Source organism: Schistocerca nitens, chromosome 8 (assembly GCF_023898315.1).
Source record: "Schistocerca nitens isolate TAMUIC-IGC-003100 chromosome 8, iqSchNite1.1, whole genome shotgun sequence".
Lineage (NCBI taxonomy): Eukaryota > Metazoa > Arthropoda > Insecta > Orthoptera > Acrididae > Schistocerca > Schistocerca nitens.
Window position 1 is genome coordinate 286,263,950 of NC_064621.1, and position 21,758 is coordinate 286,285,707.

A 21,758-nucleotide genomic window follows, 5' to 3' on the forward strand; every position below is an offset into this window, starting at 1 on the left:
TCCATTTCCAGGAGTGTATATGCCTCCGAATGGGCCCTAATTTCTCGTATCTTATCTTAGTAGTTCATATGTGCTATGTATATTGACGGCAGTAGATTCGTTCGGTAGTCCTCACATGCTCGTTTCATTTCGTATAACTTTGCAACGCTACGACCAGATATTTAAAGGATGTGACTGTGTCAAGCGGAACAATACAAATGTTTTCTACATTTAGCCTTAGCTGCCATTCATCCCAGCAACTAGAAACTGTGTCTAAGTCATCTTGTTTCCTCCTACAGTCACTCAACGACGACAGCTTACCGTACACCCCAGCATCATCAGCAAACAACCGCAGATTGCTGCCCCCTGTCCCCCAGATCATTTATGTATACGAAGAACAATAGCGTTCATATCAAACTTCCCTGGGGGACACCTAACGATACCCTTGTCTCTGAGGAACCCTCACCGTCGAGGACAGCATACAGGAATCTATAACTTAAAAAGTCTTCGAACCACTCACATGCCTGCGAACCCATTCCGTTAAGCTCGTACCTACGTTTACAGCCTGCAGTGGGGCACCGTGTTAAATGCTTTGCGGAAATATAGAAATATGGAATCTGCCTGTTGCCCTTCATCCATAGTTCACAATATATCACGTGAGAAAAGGGCAAGCCGAGTCTCGGACGGGAAATGCTTTCTGAAACTGTGCTGATTCGTGGACTTAAGCTTCTCGGTCTCAAGAATATTTATTATATTCGAAATGAGAATATGTTCAAGGATCCTGTAGCAACCGAAGTTAGAGATATTGGTCCGTAATTTTGCGGGTTCGTTCTTTTACCCTTCTTACATACAGGATTCACCTGCACATTTTTCCATTCACTTGGGACTTTGCGCTGGGCGAGAGGTTCGCAATAAATGCAAGCTAAGTGAGGGGCCAATGGTAGAATACTCTTTGTAAAACCGAATTAGGATTCCATCCGGGCCTGGTGGCTTACTTGCTTTCAAATCTTTCAATTGTTTCTCTACACCTGATTACTATGTTGCCCATATGGGAGTCTGTCCAATGACCAAACGATGGTAGGTTTATACAATTCTCCCACGTGAGCGATTTCTTCAACGCCAAATTTAAAACTTCGGCTTTCGTTTTGTTATCTTGAACTGCCACACCCGACTGGTGAACAACGAACTGAATGGCAGCCGTAGACTAGCTCAACAATTTTAAATACAACCGGAATTTTCTCGGGTTCTGTGCCATATCTTTTCCTCTAAGGTATGACTGTGGTACTTGTATAATTCGCGCATAGATCTTTTTACACACGCACGAATCTCTACTAACCTTTGCATGTCGTCATTTGTGCATTCTCTTTTGAACCGAGAGTGCATCAGCCTCTGCTTCATCAGCATTTTCCGAATTTCGTTATTAAACCATGGTGGGTCTTTTCCATCCTTAATCCACTTACTAGACACATTACTGGCCAGACCCGGATTTACAATCTGCTTAAACTTCGCCGATGAATCCTCTGCGTCCAACTTACTTGAACTAAGTGATGTCAATTCACTGTCTAAGTGAGATGCCAGGAACTGCTTATCTGCTCGAAAACGTTCTCCTAGCCTTCTTGACAGATTTACTAACTTTCGTAACCATAGTTGCTATAATGACATCATGATCGCTAATCCTCCTTTCTATACTGATGTTGTCGATAAGGTCTGGCCTGTTTGTGGCTGCAAGGTCTAAGATATTTCCACTGCATGTGGGCTGCCGAACTAGCTGTTCAAGAGAGTTTTCAGAAAACGCTTTCAAAAGCATTTCGCAGGACAGTCTGTCTATACCCCCAGCAATGAATCCTTAGACATCCGCCCTATACTCGGTAGGTTAAAGTCACCTCCAACTACTATTCTGTGATCTGGGTATTGATGCAATAATGACCGTAGACTTTCTTTGAATGACTCGAGTACTGTCACGGAGGAATCGGGTGGCCGGTAAGAACATCCAACAATTAACTTGGTTTCACCTACACCTTTTATACGGGACCAGATATCATTTTCACACTCAACTTTGACCTCAATAGAGACAATACTTTTGTCAGTTGCAGTGAACACTCCCCCTCCTATGGTTTCTAACCTGTCCTCCCGATATAAGTTCCAAGACTTGCTAAATATCTCAGAGCTTTCCACTTCGAGTTTTAGCCAGCTCTCGGTCCCAAGAATAATTTGAGCGCGAGAACTGTCCTGGAGGGCAGTAAATTCGGGAACTTTGTTACGAATACTTTGACAATGTTTACATGGTTGATGTATATTTTAATGGATTTAATAAATCTAACATTTACAGACGTAGCTTAATGATGAATTTTTAACCACTTTTGATCAACTTCGGCTTTTCTTCGAATATTATGCTCGTTATGAAAGTTCTCCTATAAGTACAACGTGCTATTTGTCATTGATAACAGGTGCATTTTTTTCATTTGAGTGTTCTTACGAAAACGACAATCTGCTTTAAACGTGTATATATGTAACTTTATGTTTCACTCATAATACGATTCTGCAACGTATGTGTTAAACTCAACTAGTGTGCAAACATCTGCTCAACTGCAGAACTTCAAGGCCACCTCGTAAAGCTTACAACGACATTTAGTTTCAGAAAATGGTAGTAGTACCATGTAGAAGCTTCCTGATGCCTCCGTCTTACCTCACCAAACATCAGACTCCCTATAAAAGGCCCATCTTTGCTTGTCTAGTAACGTACGTCTGCGGATATACCCCACGAGCAGCTACGGACAAGCGTAACTAGATCGGCAGAGACTCATCTTTTACTGAAGCCTGACGTTTGGTGAAGTAAGATGGCGGCGTCAGGAAGTTTGCGAACGATAGGCCTACCACTACGATTTCCTGAAACGAAATGACTTTGTAAACTTTATGAAGTGATCCAAACAAATTCTGCAGTTGAGCAAATATTTGTATACTAGTTGAGTTTAACACCTACATTGTAGAATCGTGAGTTGTGTTATGAGACATACATCAGACTACATGTATACCCTTTCAGAGCAGACTGTAAATTTCGTAAGAACACAAATGAATAAAGATACTTGTCATAGACCACAAATAGCACTTACTACTTACAGGAGCACTTTCATAACGACTATACTATTCGAAGAAAAGCCGAAGTTGATCTGATTAAAAGCACATCACTGAGCTACATCGGCTAATACTACATTGATTAATCCCCTTCAAATATAAGTGACCTATTTAAACACTGTCGGTTTTCAAATAAGACGAACTGTAATGTAAGTATTTATGCTTACATACAATACAAAAGCAAAAACACATAAGATGTTTCTTGCTACGCTTACATTGAGAATTTTTCCTTTCCTTCTGTCTGATGTACGAAAAATTACTGTCAAACATGATGCATGTATTTACCATTATGTCGAAACTCTAAAGGTAAAAAAGTTATATCAGTTCATCCTCATTTATTACGATTGTTTTATCAGTAATCAATCAGCTGTTTAAACGACCTTTGCGCTCGCCGCCATATTACGATTCTTCATTGACACCAATGATAGAGATAGGGGTGTAAATGTGAAAGAGTGTGGGTAATGTGGAAACGTCTAGTATCTGGCCGGCAGAATGCTGCAATGTAGCGGGGCAGCCAGAAATTGTTGCAATATTTCCTTTTTGTCACGGTACAGGGTTAGCAGTCAGTTGAGCAACAGACGCCTCGACAATGATGCGGTTTATGTTCGCGCATTTTCTAAACCTTTTCCGAGGTAAGTTTTGGTATTACATTTATCTACATACTTTGTAGTTATCTTTTCTTTACGTGCGATAGCTTATAAATGGAGGTGCATAGAAGGTTTTAGCAGTCGTTTGTCAACCTTAAATGGATAGTTGCTTAATGTAATCTACCGAAATTTAAAATGGCCATTGTGTAGGTAATGGGGAAGCATACATACGACGGCATTGTGGAAACGTTTCCACAATACCAACATCAAATACATTAATTCCAATATGTTTTGCGTCTGTTTCTGTATGCCACGAAAGCTAACTGATCGGAAACCAAGAGCTGAAGAAGTGGGATGCTGGAAACATGATTAAGGCTATAATAGCCTTAAGGGAAAAACAGATGGGGTTAAGAAGAGCAGTAAAAGCTTTCAGTGTACCTCAGACGACACTTCGAAGGTTTGTGCATAGTGATATGTCACCTGAAGAATGTGTTTCTTTGAGACTTGGACGTAAGCCTGTACTACCTAATGCTATTGAGAAACAGTTGGTACTGTATCTAATTCAAATGGACAATCGCTTCTATGTCCTTACCAGATTAGATGTCAAGACGAAGGTATATCAGCTAGCGGAAAGAAATAATACACTCCTGGAAATTGAAATAAGAACACCGTGAATTCATTGTCCCAGGAAGGGGAAACTTTATTGACACATTCCTGGGGTCAGATACATCACATGATCACACTGACAGAACCACAGGCACATAGACACAGGCAACAGAGCATGCACAATGTCGGCACTAGTACAGTGTATATCCACCTTTCGCAGCAATGCAGGCTGCTATTCTCCCATGGAGACGATCGTAGAGATGCTGGATGTAGTCCTGTGGAACGGCTTGCCATGCCATTTCCACCTGGCGCCTCAGTTGGACCAGCGTTCGTGCTGGACGTGCAGACCGCGTGAGACGACGCTTCATCCAGTCCCAAACATGCTCAATGGGGGACAGATCCGGAGATCTTGCTGGCCAGGGTAGTTGACTTACACCTTCTAGAGCACGTTGGGTGGCACGGGATACATGCGGACGTGCATTGTCCTGTTGGAACAGCAAGTTCCCTTGCCGGTCTAGGAATGGTAGAACGATGGGTTCGATGACGGTTTGGATGTACCGTGCACTATTCAGTGTCCCCTCGACGATCACCAGTGGTGTACGGCCAGTGTAGGAGATCGCTCCCCACACCATGATGCCGGGTGTTGGCCCTGTGTGCCTCGGTCGTAAGCAGTCCTGATTGTGGCGCTCACCTGCACGGCGCCAAACACGCATACGACCATCATTGGCACCAAGGCAGAAGCGACTCTCATCGCTGAAGACGACACGTCTCCATTCGTCCCTCCATTCAAGCCTGTCGCGACACCACTGGAGGCGGGCTGCACGATGTTGGGGCGTGAGCGGAAGACGGCCTAACGGTGTGCGGGACCGTAGCCCAGCTTCATGGAGACGGTTGCGAATGGTCCTCGCCGATACCCCAGGAGCAACAGTGTCCCTAATTTGCTGGGAAGTGGCGGTGCGGTCCCCTACGGCACTGCGTAGGATCCTACGGTCTTGGCGTGCATCCGTGCGTCGCTGCGGTCCGGTCCCAGGTCGACGGGCACGTGCACCTTCCGCCGACCACTGGCGACAACATCGATGTACTGTGGAGACCTCACGCCCCACGTGTTGAGCAATTCGGCGGTACGTCCACCCGGCCTCCCGCATGCCCACTATACGCCCTCGCTCAAAGTCCGTCAACTGCACATACGGTTCACGTCCACGCTGTCGCGGCATGCTACCAGTGTTAAAGACTGCGATGGAGCTCCGTATGCCACGGCAAACTGGCTGACACTGACGGCGGCGGTGCACAAATGCTGCGCAGCTAGCGCCATTCGACGGCCAACACCGCGGTTCCTGGTGTGTCCGCTGTGCCGTGCGTGTGATCATTGCTTGTACAGGCCTCTCGCAGTGTCCGGAGCAAGTATGGAGGGTCTGACACACCGGTGTCAATGTGTTCTTTTTTCCATTTCCAGGAGTGTATTAATCATCCTATTACTTCAAATGCTGCAGGTAGAGCTTTGTTTGACCTTTTTCTTAGACGACACAGAAATAAACTCACAATCCACAAACCTACGGGGACGTCATTCTCGAGAGCAAACGGGTTCAACAAAGAAGCTGTAGACAAGTTTTTTGATATTTTGGAAGCTGAGTACAGTAAACACTCCTTAAGTTACCTGAGGATTCAGACGAAGAGCCCAACGCACCAACTGTCTCTTCGGGCGAGTCAGATTTGGATCTCCCAGTTGGGGAAGAAAAACCTACTGAAGAAGATGCCATCTGTATTTTTTGTGGAGGCGCATTTTCCAGAGACGTTCGGGGAGAATTGTGGATTAAGTGTGTAGTGTGTGAGGAGTGGAGTCACTCTTTGTGTGCCAGAAATGGAGATATTAACATATGCGATTTTTGAAAGTGAACTTCGCTTATGAAGCATTTTTCTATTACAGTTCCGTTTAAAAATATTTTTGTGTAAGTTAAATTATTATAAAATAAAATAGTTCCTAAAATTTTTAATAGTTTTCGTTTGAAGTAGTCGTTTTCCCACAAATTTAAGGCGTTTCCACATTACCCGCACTTCTTGATAAATTAATGAGTTGTTGTGCAAGCAGAAAATGTTTTTTAATGTTTAACATATTTAGTTTTTGTGTTTCATAATATTACATTCATTGCTAAGCATTATGAATTAGCTTTGGCTAATTTTTGATACTGTTAGAGAAGTAAACATATCTTTTACACAGCAAAAACAAACTGGGTTTCCACATTTACACCCCTACCTCTACTTTATTCGGTATTGCCAGTCTAGTAATACATGTCTGTGCGAGCACCACAACGTCAGCAGCGAGGCTGCAGTGTAAACTGAAGAGATTTACATTCTCTACAGGGGTGCCAACATCCCGGAGCCGCTGGCGCGCGTCCTGGAGCCGGTGAGTGTGCGCCACCTGGACTGCGATGCGATGGGCGGCGTCGCCCCAGGGGCGGCTAGGCGCCTGGCCCGCCACGGCAGCACCGGCGGTGGCGACCCTGGCGTCGTGGGGCCGCTCGTCTGGCAGCTGCACTGCCGCCAGCTGCAGCAGCAGCAGCAGCACCAGCACGGTGAGCACGCGCCTCACCAATATGGCGGACACCTGTTGACGGTTAGCGTCTCTCTTGGATACGTTAGGAGACAACATTCCTAAAATGTCACCCATTCTACTCAGCTCCAGGTACCCAAAAACATGCGTGTTATGCAGACTGCAAGAGGACTAACGAAGAAGCCATTTGTGCTTTTTTCAGTGGCTGTCAATGTTGAACCGTTTTTTTTTTTTTTTTTTTTATAGACTTCAAAACACAATCTATTGCACTGCAAAGTAAACCAAGCACGAAAATCGCTAAGCTGATCTAAGGCTTATTTCCAGTCACTCGTTGACCAGTCTTGTGTGGCAGTAGAAGATATCAAAAGAGAAGCTGAAGTTTTAAATTTACCTTTAAGATATCGTTGACAAGGAGAATCGATAAGCCATCGCACAGACTGCTGTATGGACGACGTAGCCATTAGGCATCGCTGGTGTAGAGGAAAAAAAAAAGTCGCGAGGTCTACATGAAAACCCACTTTGGTTTTACAAAGAGTATTCTACCGTTGGCCCTTCACTTAATTTGCATTTATCGCGAATCTCTCGCCCAGTGCAAAGTGCAAAATTACCATAAAAAAGCGCATGTGAATGCTGTATATTAGATGATGACGATTATGAGGTCCCATACTCCGAGGAGCGTAGGGGACGATGGGGGAGAACCGCACCTCTGTACTAGGCAAGGTCCTAGTGGAGGTCATTTGCCATTGCCTTCCTCCGACCATAATGGGGATAAATTATGATGATGAAGGCGACACAACAACACCCAGTTATCTCGAGGCAGAGAAAATCCCTGACTCCACTGGGAATCGAACCCGTGACCCCGTGCGCGGAAAGCGAGAATGCTGCTGCAAGACCACGAGCTGTGGACTGTATATTAGAAGGGTGAAAGAAAAGACGCACAAAACCACAGACCGATATCCTTAACATCGATTTGCTGCTGAATCCTTGAACATATTGTGAGTTCGAATTCATCAAAATTTCCTCGAGACTGAATAACCTTCTGTCCACAAATGACCACGGCTTTAGAAAGCATCACTCTTGTGAAACTCAGCTAACATCGATTTGCTGCTGAATCCTTGAACGTATTGTGAGTTCGAATTCATCAAAATTTCCTCGAGACTGAATAACCTTCTGTCCGCAAATGACCACGGCTTTAGAAAGCATCACTCTTGTGAAACTCAGCTAACATCGATTTGCTGCTGAATCCTTGAACGTATTGTGAGTTCGAATTCATCAAAATTTCCTCGAGACTGAATAACCTTCTGTCCGCAAATGACCACGGCTTTAGAAGGCATCACTCTTGTGAAACTCAGCTTACCATTTTCACACATGATATACTGCAAAGTATGGATGAAGCGCAACAGGTAGATTCCATATTCCTACATTTCCTAAAACATGTGACATGGGTACCCCAATGCAGACTGTTAACAAAGGCGCAAGCATATGGAACAGGTTCCCAGATGCCTGAGCGCCTCGCAGGCTTCTTAAGTAACAGAAAACAGTATGTCGTACTTGATGGCAAGTGCTCGTAAGAAACGAGGGTATCGTCAGGGGTGCCCCAGGGAAGTGTGATAGGACTGCTGTTGTTCTCTATATACGTAAATGATCTGGCGGGCAAGGTGGGCAGCAATCTGTGGTTGTTTGCTGATGATGCCAGGGTGTACAGTAATGTGTCCTAGTGCTGTGCTGGGCTTTCTCAAAACTAAAACTTATCAAACACACCATAGACAATCGATATTATTAATTGTGGACAACATAGGGTGCAAGACCTCGAAAGTACTGAAGTAGACTTTCGGTGTCTAGTGGGTGCAGCGGTGGCGAGTTCAGTTTCCTATGACCACATCAAATTTTTATTTCGTAAGGCAGGCCTAGATCTAGAACAGGATTCAGTCAGTTTCAATGAGTCCACTGAGACACGACTTGATTAAATAAGTGGGTACAATCACAAGCAGCCTGCTGAAATCGCAAGACTTTCAAGATTTCATCAGAGACTTGTCAGTATTTTATTATCCCATATTCTGATCAAAATATACTTTTATATCATGGTGCATAGTCATCAAGGAAGGCAGTGTCTTTGTTTGGTAACACTGGATGCACCGCGTGACGTGGCTAATTGGATAAGGAGGACTGGGGTTCAAATTCTCATCCGGCCATCAAGATTTACGTTTTACAACAATAACGGAAATTCCGTGCTGAAACGCTACTTAAAATAATGGAAAGGCAACCACTCATTGACAATGGACTGACGTGTGGTTCCGAGAAACACGTAACAAGAAACAGCGCTCACACGAGCTTCTGAGCTCTTGCTCTTTCTCTAGCAAAAGTACACGAAGACACCAAAATAAATTATATCAGTCTCAGTGTGGGCACAGGAGTGTGTGTTTGTGTATCTGCATGGTTGTGTGTGTGAATGTGTGTACTTTTAGTAGATAAAATGCGAGAGCTCGAAAGCTAGTGTGAATATTGTTTCCAGTGACTGTTCCTACAGGGTGTTTCAAAAATGACCGGTATATTTGAAACGGCAATACAAACTAAACGAGCAGCGATAGAAATACACCGTTTGTTGCAATATGCTTGGTACAACAGTACATTTTCAGGCAGACAAACTTTCGAAGTTGCAGTAGTTACAATTGTCAACAACAGATGGCGCTGCGGTCTGGGAAACTCTATAGTACGATATTTTCCACATATCCACCATGCGTAGCAATAATATGGCGTAGTCTCTGAATGAAATTACCCGAAACCTTTGACAACGTGTCTGGCGGAATGGCTTCACATGCAGATGAGATGTACTGCTTCAGCTGTTCAATTGTTTCTGGATTCTGGCGGTACACCTGGTCTTTCAAGTGTCCCCACACAAAGAAGTCACAGGGGTTCATGTCTGGCGAATAGGGAGGCCAATCCACGCCGCCTCCTGTATGTTTCGGATAGCCCAAAGCAATCACACGATCATCGAAATATTCATTCAGGAAATTAAAGACGTCGGCCGTGCGATGTGGCCGGGCACCATCTTGCAGAACCCACGAGGTGTTCGCAGTGTCGTCTAAGGCAGTTTGTACCGCCACAAATTCACGAAGAATGTCCAGATAGCGTGATGCAGTAATCGTTTCGGATCTGAAAAATGGGCCAATGATTCCTTTGGAAGAAATGGCGGCCCAGACCAGTACTTTTTGAGGATGCAGAGACGATGGGACTGCAACATGGGGCTTTTCGGTTCCCCATATGCGCCAGTTCTGTTTATTGACGAAGCCGTCCAGATAAAAATAAGCTTCGTCAGTAAACCAAATGCTGCCCACATGCATATCGCCATCATCACTCCTGTGCACTATATCGTTTGCGAATGTCTCTCGTGCAGCAATGGTAGCGGCGCTGAGGGGTTGCCGCATTTGAATTTTGTATGGATAGAGGTGTAAACTCTGGCGCATGAGACGATACGTGGACGTTGGCGTCATTTGGACCGCAGCTGCAACACGGCGAACGGAAACCCGAGGCCGCTGTTGGATCACCTGCTGCACTAGCTGCGCGTTGCCCTCTGTGGTTGCCGTACGCGGTCGCCCTACCTTTCCAGCACGTTCATCCGTCATGTTCCCAGTTCGTTGAAATTTTGCAAACAGATCCTTTATTGTATCGCTTTTCGGTCCTTTGGTTACATTAAACCTCCGTTGAAAACTTCGTCTTGTTGCAAAAACACTGTGTTCTAGGCGGTGGAATTCCAACACCAGAAAAATCCTCTGTTCTAAGGAATAAACCATGTTGTCCACAGCACACTTGCACGTTGTGAACAGCACACGCTTACAGCAGAATGACGACGTACAGAATGGCGCACCCACAGACTGCGTTGTCTTCTATATCTTTCACATCACTTGCAGCGTCATCTGTTGTTGAAAATTGTAACTACTGTAATTTCGAAAGTTTGTCCGCCTGAAAATGTACTGTTGTCCCAAGCATATTGCAACAAACGGTGTATTTCTATCGCTGCTCGTTTAGTTTTTATTGCCGTTTCAAATATACCGGTCATTTTTGAAACACCCTGTATATTCCATGTACATGTCTGCTGTGGGTGAGTGGTTACCATTCAGTTGTTTTATTTAAGATATAAGTTTACTAGTTTCCCTAAATTTCATATGCCAAATGGTGTGATGGTTTCTTTGAAAAGAACATGAGCTACATATTCCCTTTTATGCACTTTTCCATTCTGAGCTACTCCTCCATCTCTCATCAGAAAGGAGGGTAGGTTCGAGTTTAAAGTACCAACTACCTTATGTCACTGTAGGCCAAGATCTAGCGTATGTTGATGAAGATGAGGCAGGAATTTTGCTATGTTTTCATGCAAGGAACTATTCTGGCTTTCATTGGAAGCTATTTAGAAAATCCATGGAAAACGTAGATCCAGGGCTTTGCAAGAGTGGTAACACCAGTTCCCATCAGATCACCAAATTTAAGCACTTGTGGGGCGGTGGTTGGGATATTTGTTAATATAAATGTTTTGTTTTTCCCGGCCGATGCACCATATGTGGGGCGGCGGGTGGAATAATTGTTATTAATTTTTTGTTTCTCCCCAACATATGTGGGGCGGCGGGTGGGATAATTGAATTATAAAATGTTTTGTTTTTCCCGGTCGATTAGCAACATACGTGGGGCAGAGGGTGGAATGATAGTTTTAAAATGTTCCTTTTATTTATTTATTGCTGTTGTTTGCTGTTCTCAACACTGGCTCTCTAACTACAATATTGGCAACCAGAAAGTGATAAGCAAAACGTGAAGCCTGTAATTAGAATTCCTAGTGCCCACTTTATCTGAGAAATACATTTATAGCTACAGCTTATAGCTCTGAGGAAGTAGGAGATTGTCTGGGATTCATAATTAAAAACCACTCTCTCTATAAAATGTTCACTATATTCTGAAAGTCACAGACCAAAAAGGATCCACACAATCCAACTACCAGAGCAGTTCAGAGTCTAATGCACTGATGCAACTATAACTGTTCAAATTAAATGTTTAAGTGAATGCTCGCCATAATTTGATGATAATGTTCATCAAACGCCATGCAAAATAATGGTAGAATGTCTGTCCCGCGGCAGCACGTGAAAAAAAGACATACGCAAACTGAAGATAGATCATTAAAGTCATCCCAGAATTAACACTTCACTCAAAAATGATTTCATGGTTACGCATATCCTGAGTAACTTATTACGGTATCCGAGGCTGTTTATAGCAATGATACCGACGCGACAGAACTCCCTGCACAGGTGGTGCGCTAATCAGCGTCTGGAGAGAACTGGGGCCTTTTCTCTCATGCAGCGTTCTTATATATAAAGCCGCGGTGCGGACGGCTAAGGGAACGCCTGCTCAAATCCGCTCTCCCTACTAGCCGCTGGGCTAGTAATGCACCACTTTAAGTTATCGAATAAATCATTGCTTCCTTTGCTGATGGCCGATGAAGATCTCAATTTAAATGTGCAATCAGCACACAGGTAAGTAATCATAATAAAAGTCTGACGTGGCTAAGTCAAATATTTTGGGCGAGACAATTAATTTAATTACACTACACGCAGTAGACGAGCTCTGAACTTGCCCTTTGGAGATACGCTATCGCTATAGTTTTATAGTTATTCAGTTGAAACTTGTCACATCTTTATGATTATAGCGGATCTCCCTTCTACTCAAATTTAAACATCCTAGCCTTATTTATTCGCCTACTTAATCTATCTTGCTTCCTTAATTTCTAAGACAAAAACCAGAAAATCGTGAATTTCAACTAAAATTTTAATTTGTGAGATCCAGAATACTGTTTCTACTAAATTATTGTGCAAAAGGAATCTAAATATAAATTTTTAAGTTTCTAGCTCTTTTCTGTTGCGCCAATGATTTTTACAGAAAAACGTCCAAATTTCGAAAATGGTTAAAGTTATTGAACTGATATTCAGCACATATTGATTTAGTATTACTCCTGACATGCTAGAAATGTTTCAGGTTATTTACTTGAGTTTTAAAGTATTGTGCAACATTTATGACGTCAGAGCTAGTTACAGCGGACTGGCTGGCACACGATGGAAAGACTGATATGAATTTTATACGGCATGAGTAGGCTGCTTCCCTACATCACCCACTACTTAATTTTTTTTATGTAAATTGAAAAAAATTAATTACAAAAAGGGAAGCAAGAGTACAGCTTAACTCCCTATGGAAATTAAAATTGAAATGTAAACATATAGAAATATTAAAAGAAAACTGATTACCTACTTCAATTATTTAAATTGCTGGCATGTTCACTGCCTCTTAAGCAACATTATCACTCAAAGTTTAAGCAAAATCAATGAAACACTTTGGCATACATATTGCCTTAGACAGACAAACACATAAAATATGTAAAATTATGAAAATCTTAAATCCATTAAATACATTTTTACATACACAAATTCAAAGAAAATAACACAGTTATTCATGATACATAAACAGATAATTATTTCTTAGTAGTCTTTTCTAAACCTGAAAGAAAATTTCACAAATCATGACAATTTCAGTTTTACACACGTGGTTGTAGCCGCTTTGGCTGGCGTTCTACACTTCCATTCACAAGGGTAGAGGAGGGATAGTTGCTATGGTGTGCGTCCTTCACGTTCACTCTAAATTACATGGGGAAAGGGGAGGGGTCACTGTGAGTTGTGTCCAAGTCACTCCACGCTTTCACACAGCTACCAGGCTGCCATTATCTGGTTTGTCCTGTAGAACAAACAAAACGAGTGCCTCAGACTCTGTTCACTTAATATCTAAGGGTGGGTCACAATGAAATGGGGATATATACATTTTATCTTTCAATATGTTACTGGAACAAAGTTAACAGAACTTTTTCACTTTTACTCTCGCAGTTACTTAACTGTCATAAAATCGGTAAACAAATGGCTCAAAACGCCGTTAGTCACATACTAGATAACATTTATGCTCAAGGCACACAATCATAAATTCTATTTAATCTCAATTTATTATTTCTGGGCCGGAAAACTGAACCAATGCTCGGTACATTCCTGACAAATCTGTATTTTATTTACTTAACTGACTCATCTTCGATTCCCTTATTCTTAGAGATAGTATGAGTATATTTGATTAGTAGTTGTCTTCTCAGCTTCTTTGTACATGTGAGTAACTTGTGGTAATAGTACAGCTCTGAGTGTTCAAAACACACTACGTTTAGTTGACTACTAAATCCACTTATTGGCCCTCTACTGCAGTGTCATTTCCACATCTGCAATTATGTACTTACTTCATCGAATTGTATTTATGCTAAGCTATAAATAATGTTTCACGTCTGCCATTATGTTACTCAATTATGTTGCTAGTGTATGTACTTATTTAACACTCACTCTATTAACATTTAACGCATAGGATAGCACATTTATTTCATATCTATAGTGTATTGCAGCTGATCAGTTTGCTCACGTGGCAATCCATTTCCACTCAATTGGACGCTGAAACCACAGGTAGTCTCTCTCGACCTATCACTAAAGTGCATTAAGTAATTATGTATGAGCGTAATGCTAAACTCCTTAAACCTATAGGACACCATGAGCTGCTCTGTTTCATCTAACATAAGGGTACCTATGGTCGCATTCACGCCTCCAACTCATAACCTCAATACGTGTAGGTGTGTCCTGTCACACACTACACCAAATAACGGCCAGCTCCAACCTTATAAATATAAATTATAAATATAAATTACTGTAAATAGCTCTCTTGACCTATCCAATATCATATGTACAGCTGTACAATACTATGATTGCCTGGATCAATAAAAAAAAAAAAAATATTTCAAGGACGTGTCCTTCACATCTCAACCACAAACACTGTTCAATTCTATTACACTGCCATTCCTTGCTACACAAGGTGAGTTCATTCTTACAACATATCTGCATATTTTTCATAACACTAAGCACTCTCTCTTACTATTTATAAGTTAGCTCTAATGCATACACTAGGTCTCTTTGCCACTTCAGATCCTACTTATAAACGAACTTGCATATCTTTTTTAAATATTATTGTGGGACCATTTCCAATAAAACAACACTTTGTACTTACAATATTACCAGGGTTCTATACATACTTGTTACTGAAATACATTTGTATCTTAATTACATCATACTTCTCTGTTGTTTATGTCACTGTTAGGTTTGTCAGATTAGGTATTTTCTTCACTAATTGGTGGATAGAATGGTTACAGAACTCATGGCTTGATAGCCATGATAGAAAATTTTTGTATTGAAAAGTAAGGAGTCGAAATTTTTGTAGATAGGAAAGATGAAGAATGAGTGAGATCTGAAATGGAAAGAAGATCTCACACAGCTGGGACTGCACAGCTGCCACACTGTGTAGAGGTTACAGAACAACCTCCTCCCTACAGAAAGCATTCACTACCTATGAACTTCTTTATGTCAATCACGTTCCTGAGACCTAATAGCTTTTTACTCTTAGGGTACTCTAGCCTATATGCATTGGCATGTGGTTTTCCTATGATCCTGAAAGGTCCTTGGTATTTACTAAGATTAACACCTTCGTCCCAATATCTCCTATTTTTCAGAACTCGTATAGGCAGCTCCCAAGTTTCATCATTAGTTACTACATGTTTGTCAATAAAAGATACCGTAATTACTCCGGTTGTCGGCAAGACCAATTTTAACTGGCTTCTTTCAAAGTCAACAACACTCTGATATTTTGACAAGAAATCTGTGCCAATTAAGACCTCAATACTGAGATTGTTTACAATTAAGCATGGATGATCAATTAAATTACCATTAATGTTAAAGGGCAGCAAAGCTTCTTGCTTTACCGTTTTTGACACCTTGCCAGTAGCACCAATTATTCTTAGTCCTGATACCCTCATTACTGTAAGCTTGTCTTTACCAGGTAATGCATCAAAGAAGGACTGAGATATTGCACTCACCTGACTTCCACTGTCTAAGAGACAATGTACATTGATACCCAACATATTCACTAGTATTATAGGGTGGCTTATTCTAGTTTGTATAGGTGGTTCCTCAAACTCATCCAATAGTTCCTTTTGGATTTGTCTCCAACTAAAGTGATCGACATCTGTCTTCATTACATTTAGGTCAAAGTGTGTAGGGGTTTCCTGAATTACATTTTCAGCTGCCTTTTCCAGTCGGTCTATTAATTTCAAATCGAAACACTGCATGACTTCATTACATTTAGTTTGCTGAACATGACCCAAATTACTGTAGTCTGAGCGATTCTGTGCCTCCAGACTGGGCATAACACTAGTTACAGCTAAACCACTTTCACTATTATCTTCGGGTTCCGTCTCAAGTGACAACTGGTCACAGCTACTGGGTTCATCGACCCCCAACAAGCTATCCTCTACATTCTCACTTACCTCCTGTCCTAAATCTATTAGTACAGTATCAACATCCTGCACAGGCACTTTAGATAAGAGTACATCATCCTCATCGTAAATATAAGCATGAATTTCTTCTGCTTCTTCACCTGACAATTCAGTATTTTGTAGCTCTTCCCTACCGTTACACTGCTGCGCCTTCTCTTTCTCTACCCACTTAGAAAGCGTCTCTAACATGGTATCTATTAAATATGAGTGATCTAATATTTCTGCTGTATCCTTAGATGCTACCGACCCCTCATCCACATATTCAGTATGAGTATTCTGATCTGTCTTACCAATTACTGTAATTACTGGCTTAGGAAAAGTAACCGCCTGGTGAGCGCCAGTGTCCTCATAGTCGGGAACTAATTTTCCTGCCTTGGCCTACTACTGTTTCCTTTATTTCCATTATAGTTAACTGGCACAGCATTGCTTTCCACACTGTTGTTTACCTGCATAATTTTGTTCGCAACAAAATTACTATCATTGGGATACTATTGTTGGTTCTGATAATTATTTCTCCAATTCCTACCTCTCTTATGATGCCGAATACCTACTGTTCTGATGTTTACATTGCCATTCTGCTCGTTCTTAAAATTACTACTAGTGTTATTAGCTTTTCTGTTATTACGTGCTTGCTCCTCATTGGCAGCCACACACTCTACACATTCCAAATATTCAATGAAACGATCCAGATTGTCTCTAGGGGCAGATATAATTCTAGTTTGCCAATACCGTGGCAGTTTGGTTTCAAGACCTAGTATTATCATTTCAGGTTTTAGCTTTTCGGCCAAATGTGACAAACGTGAGATCCATGATCTGGCAAACTCTTTAATAGATTCCTTGCCTACATTGAAGCGTTTTCCACTCCAAAATTCTCTCAATACTCCATTTTGCTTATTGCTAGACCAATACTCATTAATGAAAGCTGTTTTAAATTCCGCTAATGTTTTACACTTCAACATAACATCAGCTGACCAACGCATGGCTTCACCTGCTAAATGGCTTCTAATAAATGAGATTTTCTCTCGTTCAGACTAAGTTGGTGGAATCACATCTTTAAAATCGTTCCAGAAATCTAGTGGGTGGATATTTTTATCTGGATCGAACCGCAAGAACTGCCGACACCCGATAAAAGCGGCGTTTGCCGCTACAATTTGTTGCATACTACCATTACCAGAAGTTACTGAAGCTACTTTACTCTCAATGTTAGCAATGTTAGTACTGATATTTTCTACTTTCATTTCAACATTATCTACTCTTTGCACGATATGAGTAGTATCAGTTTTGATTGCATCTACGTCTGCTTGACATATATTTACTTTTATATTAACATCTTTAAACCTATCTGAGCACAGTTCAGATTCCGCCTCGATCTTTTCTGTTAACTTGTGCTCCAGCTTCGCATCTTCCATTTGGAAGTCTTTGCGAACCTCAGCAACTTCGGATTTTACTGTTTTATACATCTCAGATAACTGTTGAGCAACCTTTTTCTTAATGTCCTCATGATTGTAATAAATTTTATAATTCAAACTGTCCAGATCCTCTTTCAACTTATTGCAGCCAGTCTTGAAGGAAGTTTCCAATTCAGCTTTATTGGATTCTAATTTATTGTCCATTACCTCAAATCGTTTATTAAAATTAGTTTGGCTGGCCACAATCTCATACTTTAATTCAGCATTACTGGTAGCTATTGCTTGTAATATTACATTTAAATCAATAGCCCCAGTATCTTTGGGTTGCTCAATAGCTGGCTTTTTATCACACTCAGGTGACGAAAAACTAGCTCCAATACCAGAATCATCAATACTAAATGAAACTTCTGATTGATCAGTCATATCTAACTTATCCTTTTTAAACTCTACCACCTCTGATGACTGTTTCGTTTTTAACTCATCAGATAAACTATCATCCAATAAATTAACAATTTCTGATTTCTGCTTTACTACAAGGGTCTCTATTATTGAATCATTTCCCCTTTTCACACTACTGTCAGGAGACAATACTTCATATTTCACTTTAACATTACTATTTTCATGCATATTTACACTTGAACCATTGCGTAGATTTACAGTTCCCCCAACAGACATAGGTTCTGATTTAAGTTTAACCTCTGTTTCTTTTTGCGGTTCTATCGCCGACAGTCTTTTAGTGCAGGTTAGTAAAAATTTTAACAGCTTTTCACTTAACTTAGTTCCTTCTGCATGACGTATGGCGTTGCCGGCGCGGCGTACCAGGATTACTGATGCGACGTGGCGCGTTGAACTGCAGACGGCACTTCGACGGCTGCTGTGTGTTTGCGTGGCCTGCAACTGCAGGTGCGGCTCCGGTTGCTCCGGTGGACAACTGTGATGAGGCGAAACTGGCTTCTCGCGATGCCGGCAGTGCAGCTAGACTCAGCGCCAGCTCCGTCAATCCAGATGCGTTGTTAATCTAATTGCGTTGTCCACATGCACACGTAACACTATCACTGTTCTATTTCTCAGTTGCATGTCGCATTTCACTCCCGAATCCGAATAATTAAAAATCACTTTCACTTTTAATCAGTTTCTTTCCCGGCCGATGCACCATATGTGGGGCGGCGGGTGGAAATAATTGTTGTTATTAAATGTAGAATGTAGAAAGATGTTTCCTGGCCAATGCACCATATGTGGGGCTGCGGGTGGGATATTTGTTAATATAAATGTTATGTTTTTCCCGACTGATGCACCATTAGTGGGGCGGCGGGTGGAATAATTGTTATTAATGTTTTGTTTTTCCCGGCCAATTAGCAACATATGTGGGGCGGCGGGTGGAATAATTGAATTATAAAATGTTTTGTTTTTCCCAGCCGATTAGCAACATATGTGGGACGGCGGGTGGAATGATTGTTTTAAAATGTTCCTTTTATTTATTTATTGCTGTTGTTTGCCGTTCTCAGCACTGGCTCTCTGACTACAATATTGGCAACCAGAAAGTGATAAGCAAAACGTGAAGCCTGTAATTAGAATTCCTAGTGCCCACTTTATCTGAGAAATACATTTATAGCTACAGCTTATAGCTCTGAGGAAGTAGGAGATTGTCTGGGATTCATAATTAAAAACCATTCTCTCTAAAATGTTCACTATATTCTGAAAGTCACAGACCAAAAAGGATCCACACAATCCAACTACCAGAGCAGTTCAGAGTCTAATGCACTGATGCAACTATAACTGTTCAAATTAAATGTTTAAGTGAATGCTCACCATAATTTGATGATAATGTTCATCAAACGCCACGCTAAATAATGGTAGAATGTCTGTCCCGCGGCGGCACGTGAAAATACGACATACGCAAACTGAAGATAGATAATTACAGTCATCCCAGAATTAACACTTCACTCGAAAATGATTTCATGGTTACGCATATCCTGAGTAACTTATTACGGCATCCGAGGCTGTTTATAGCAATGATACCGATGCGACACAACTCCCGGCACAGGTGGTGCGCTAATCAGCATCTGGAGAGAACTGGGGCCTTTTCTCTCATGCAGCGTTCTTATATATAAAGCCGCGGTGCGGACGGCTAAGGGAATGCCTGATCAAATCTGCTCTCCCTACTAGCCGCTGGGCTAGTAATGCACCACTTTAAGTTATCGAATAAATCATTGCTTCCTTTGCTGATGGCCGATGAAGATCTCAATTTAAATGTGCAATCAGCACACAGGTAAGTAATCATAATAAAAGTCTGACATGGCTAAGTCAAATATTTTGGGCGAGACAATTAATTTAATTACACTACACGCAGTAGACGAGCTCTGAACTTGCCCTTTGGAGATACGCTATCGCTATAGTTTTATAGTTATTCAGTTGAAACTTGTCACATCTTTATGATTATAGCGGATCTCCCTTCTACTCAAATTTAAACATCCTAGCCTTATTTATTCGCCTACTTAATCTATCTTGCTTCCTTAATTTCTAAGACAAAAACCAGAAAATCGTGAATTTCAACTAAAATTTTAATGAACTGATATTCAACACATATTGATTTAGTATTACTCCTGACATGCTAGAAATGTTTCAGGTTATTTACTTGATTTTTAAAGTACTGCGCAACATTTATGATGTCAGAGCTAGTTACAGCGGACTGGCTGGCACACAATGGAAAGACTCATATGAATTTTATACGGCGTGAGTAGGCTGCTTCCCTACACACTGTCGAGCTGGGCTGGCACTTGGATGGGTCACCATCAGGTCTGCTGAGCACTGTTGGCAAGTGAGGTACACTCAGCCCTTGTAGGAGTAACTGAAGAACTACTTAATCAAGAAGTAATGGCTCCAGTCTTGTAAACTGACATACGCCCAGGAGAGCAGTGTGCTGGTCACACACCCCACCATATCTGTATGCAGTGATGCCTGTGGGCTGAGGGTGACACGACAGCCGGTCAGTACCACTGGGTCCTCTTGGCCTGTTTGGACGGAGTTTAGTTTAGTTTTTGGAAAACTTAGATCAGCATGTCCAAATGGTCATCTAAAGCCAACAGCTCCTGAATACATTTCCTGATCATTGCATCATCTTGCTCAGTAAAATGCCTACAAATCTGTAGTTATAGTTTGTCTTTCTTGACTGACGAAAAGAACAAAAAACTGTGATCATGATGCACACATTTTTACAAATCCATAAATCTAACTATGTCAGGAAGTCAGCTAGATGTATAAGCTTTTTAGGCATCCATTATACCTCAGTCTAACAATTTACTGAAAACAAAGTGAAGGATGACTGTTCACTTAGTATTAATGTCTTCCAGTCTTCATTTATTCATGTGTAACATCTCAACTGATTTCATGTCACTCTTATGCAATACCTGGTGGCCAGAAATGTTCTTTTGTGGGGATCAGATTCCTATATCAGCTGTATGATTCCTTGTCAGTGGGGGACTGATGACCTTAGCTGTTTAGTCCCCCTTAAACATCCCAACAACCAACCAACCAACCTTGTCAGTCTTGTTCATCACTCGACAACCCCACTTTCTGTGAACTAGTTTTCTCCTCTTACTTTGTCGATTCAATCTTGACGTAAGTCTGTACAAGACAGAAGTCAGATGGGTCTCCCATTCTGCCTCACTTATGCCTAACCAACTGCATTGGCACTGGCTCACTACTGACCTAACAGTTTTCACTGATAGTGCAAACAATGGTCATAACTACTGAACGATCAGTGTAACCATCTTACAAAGACATGTATGTGTTTCCATTTGTGGGTACTCTAATCTCTATCTCCATCTACATGATTACTCTGCAATTCGCAATTAAGTGCCTGGCAGAAGGTTCATCAAGCCACCTTCAAGCTATTTCTCTACCATTCCTTTCTCAAACAGCACACAGGAAAAATTATCATTTAAATTTTTATGTGTGAGCTCTGATTTCTGTTATTTTATTACGATGATGATTTCTCTCTATGTAGGTGGGTGCAAAGGAAATATTTTCACACTCTGTGGAGAAAGTTGGTGAGTTAAACTTCA

The 21,758-nt window shown here is 41.5% G+C and overlaps 1 protein-coding gene across 1 annotated transcript in view; it reads left to right on the top strand.

Moving 5' to 3' along the window:
• The window catches only part of LOC126199526 (uncharacterized), a 183,626-nt gene that overhangs the window by 141,664 nt on the left and 20,204 nt on the right, over window positions 1-21,758 (top strand). Inside the window, exon 7 of the mRNA XM_049936447.1 lies at window positions 6,663-6,886. Within this exon, the coding sequence (XP_049792404.1) occupies window positions 6,663-6,886 (224 nt within the window). The remainder of the gene's footprint in view (window positions 1-6,662; window positions 6,887-21,758) is intronic.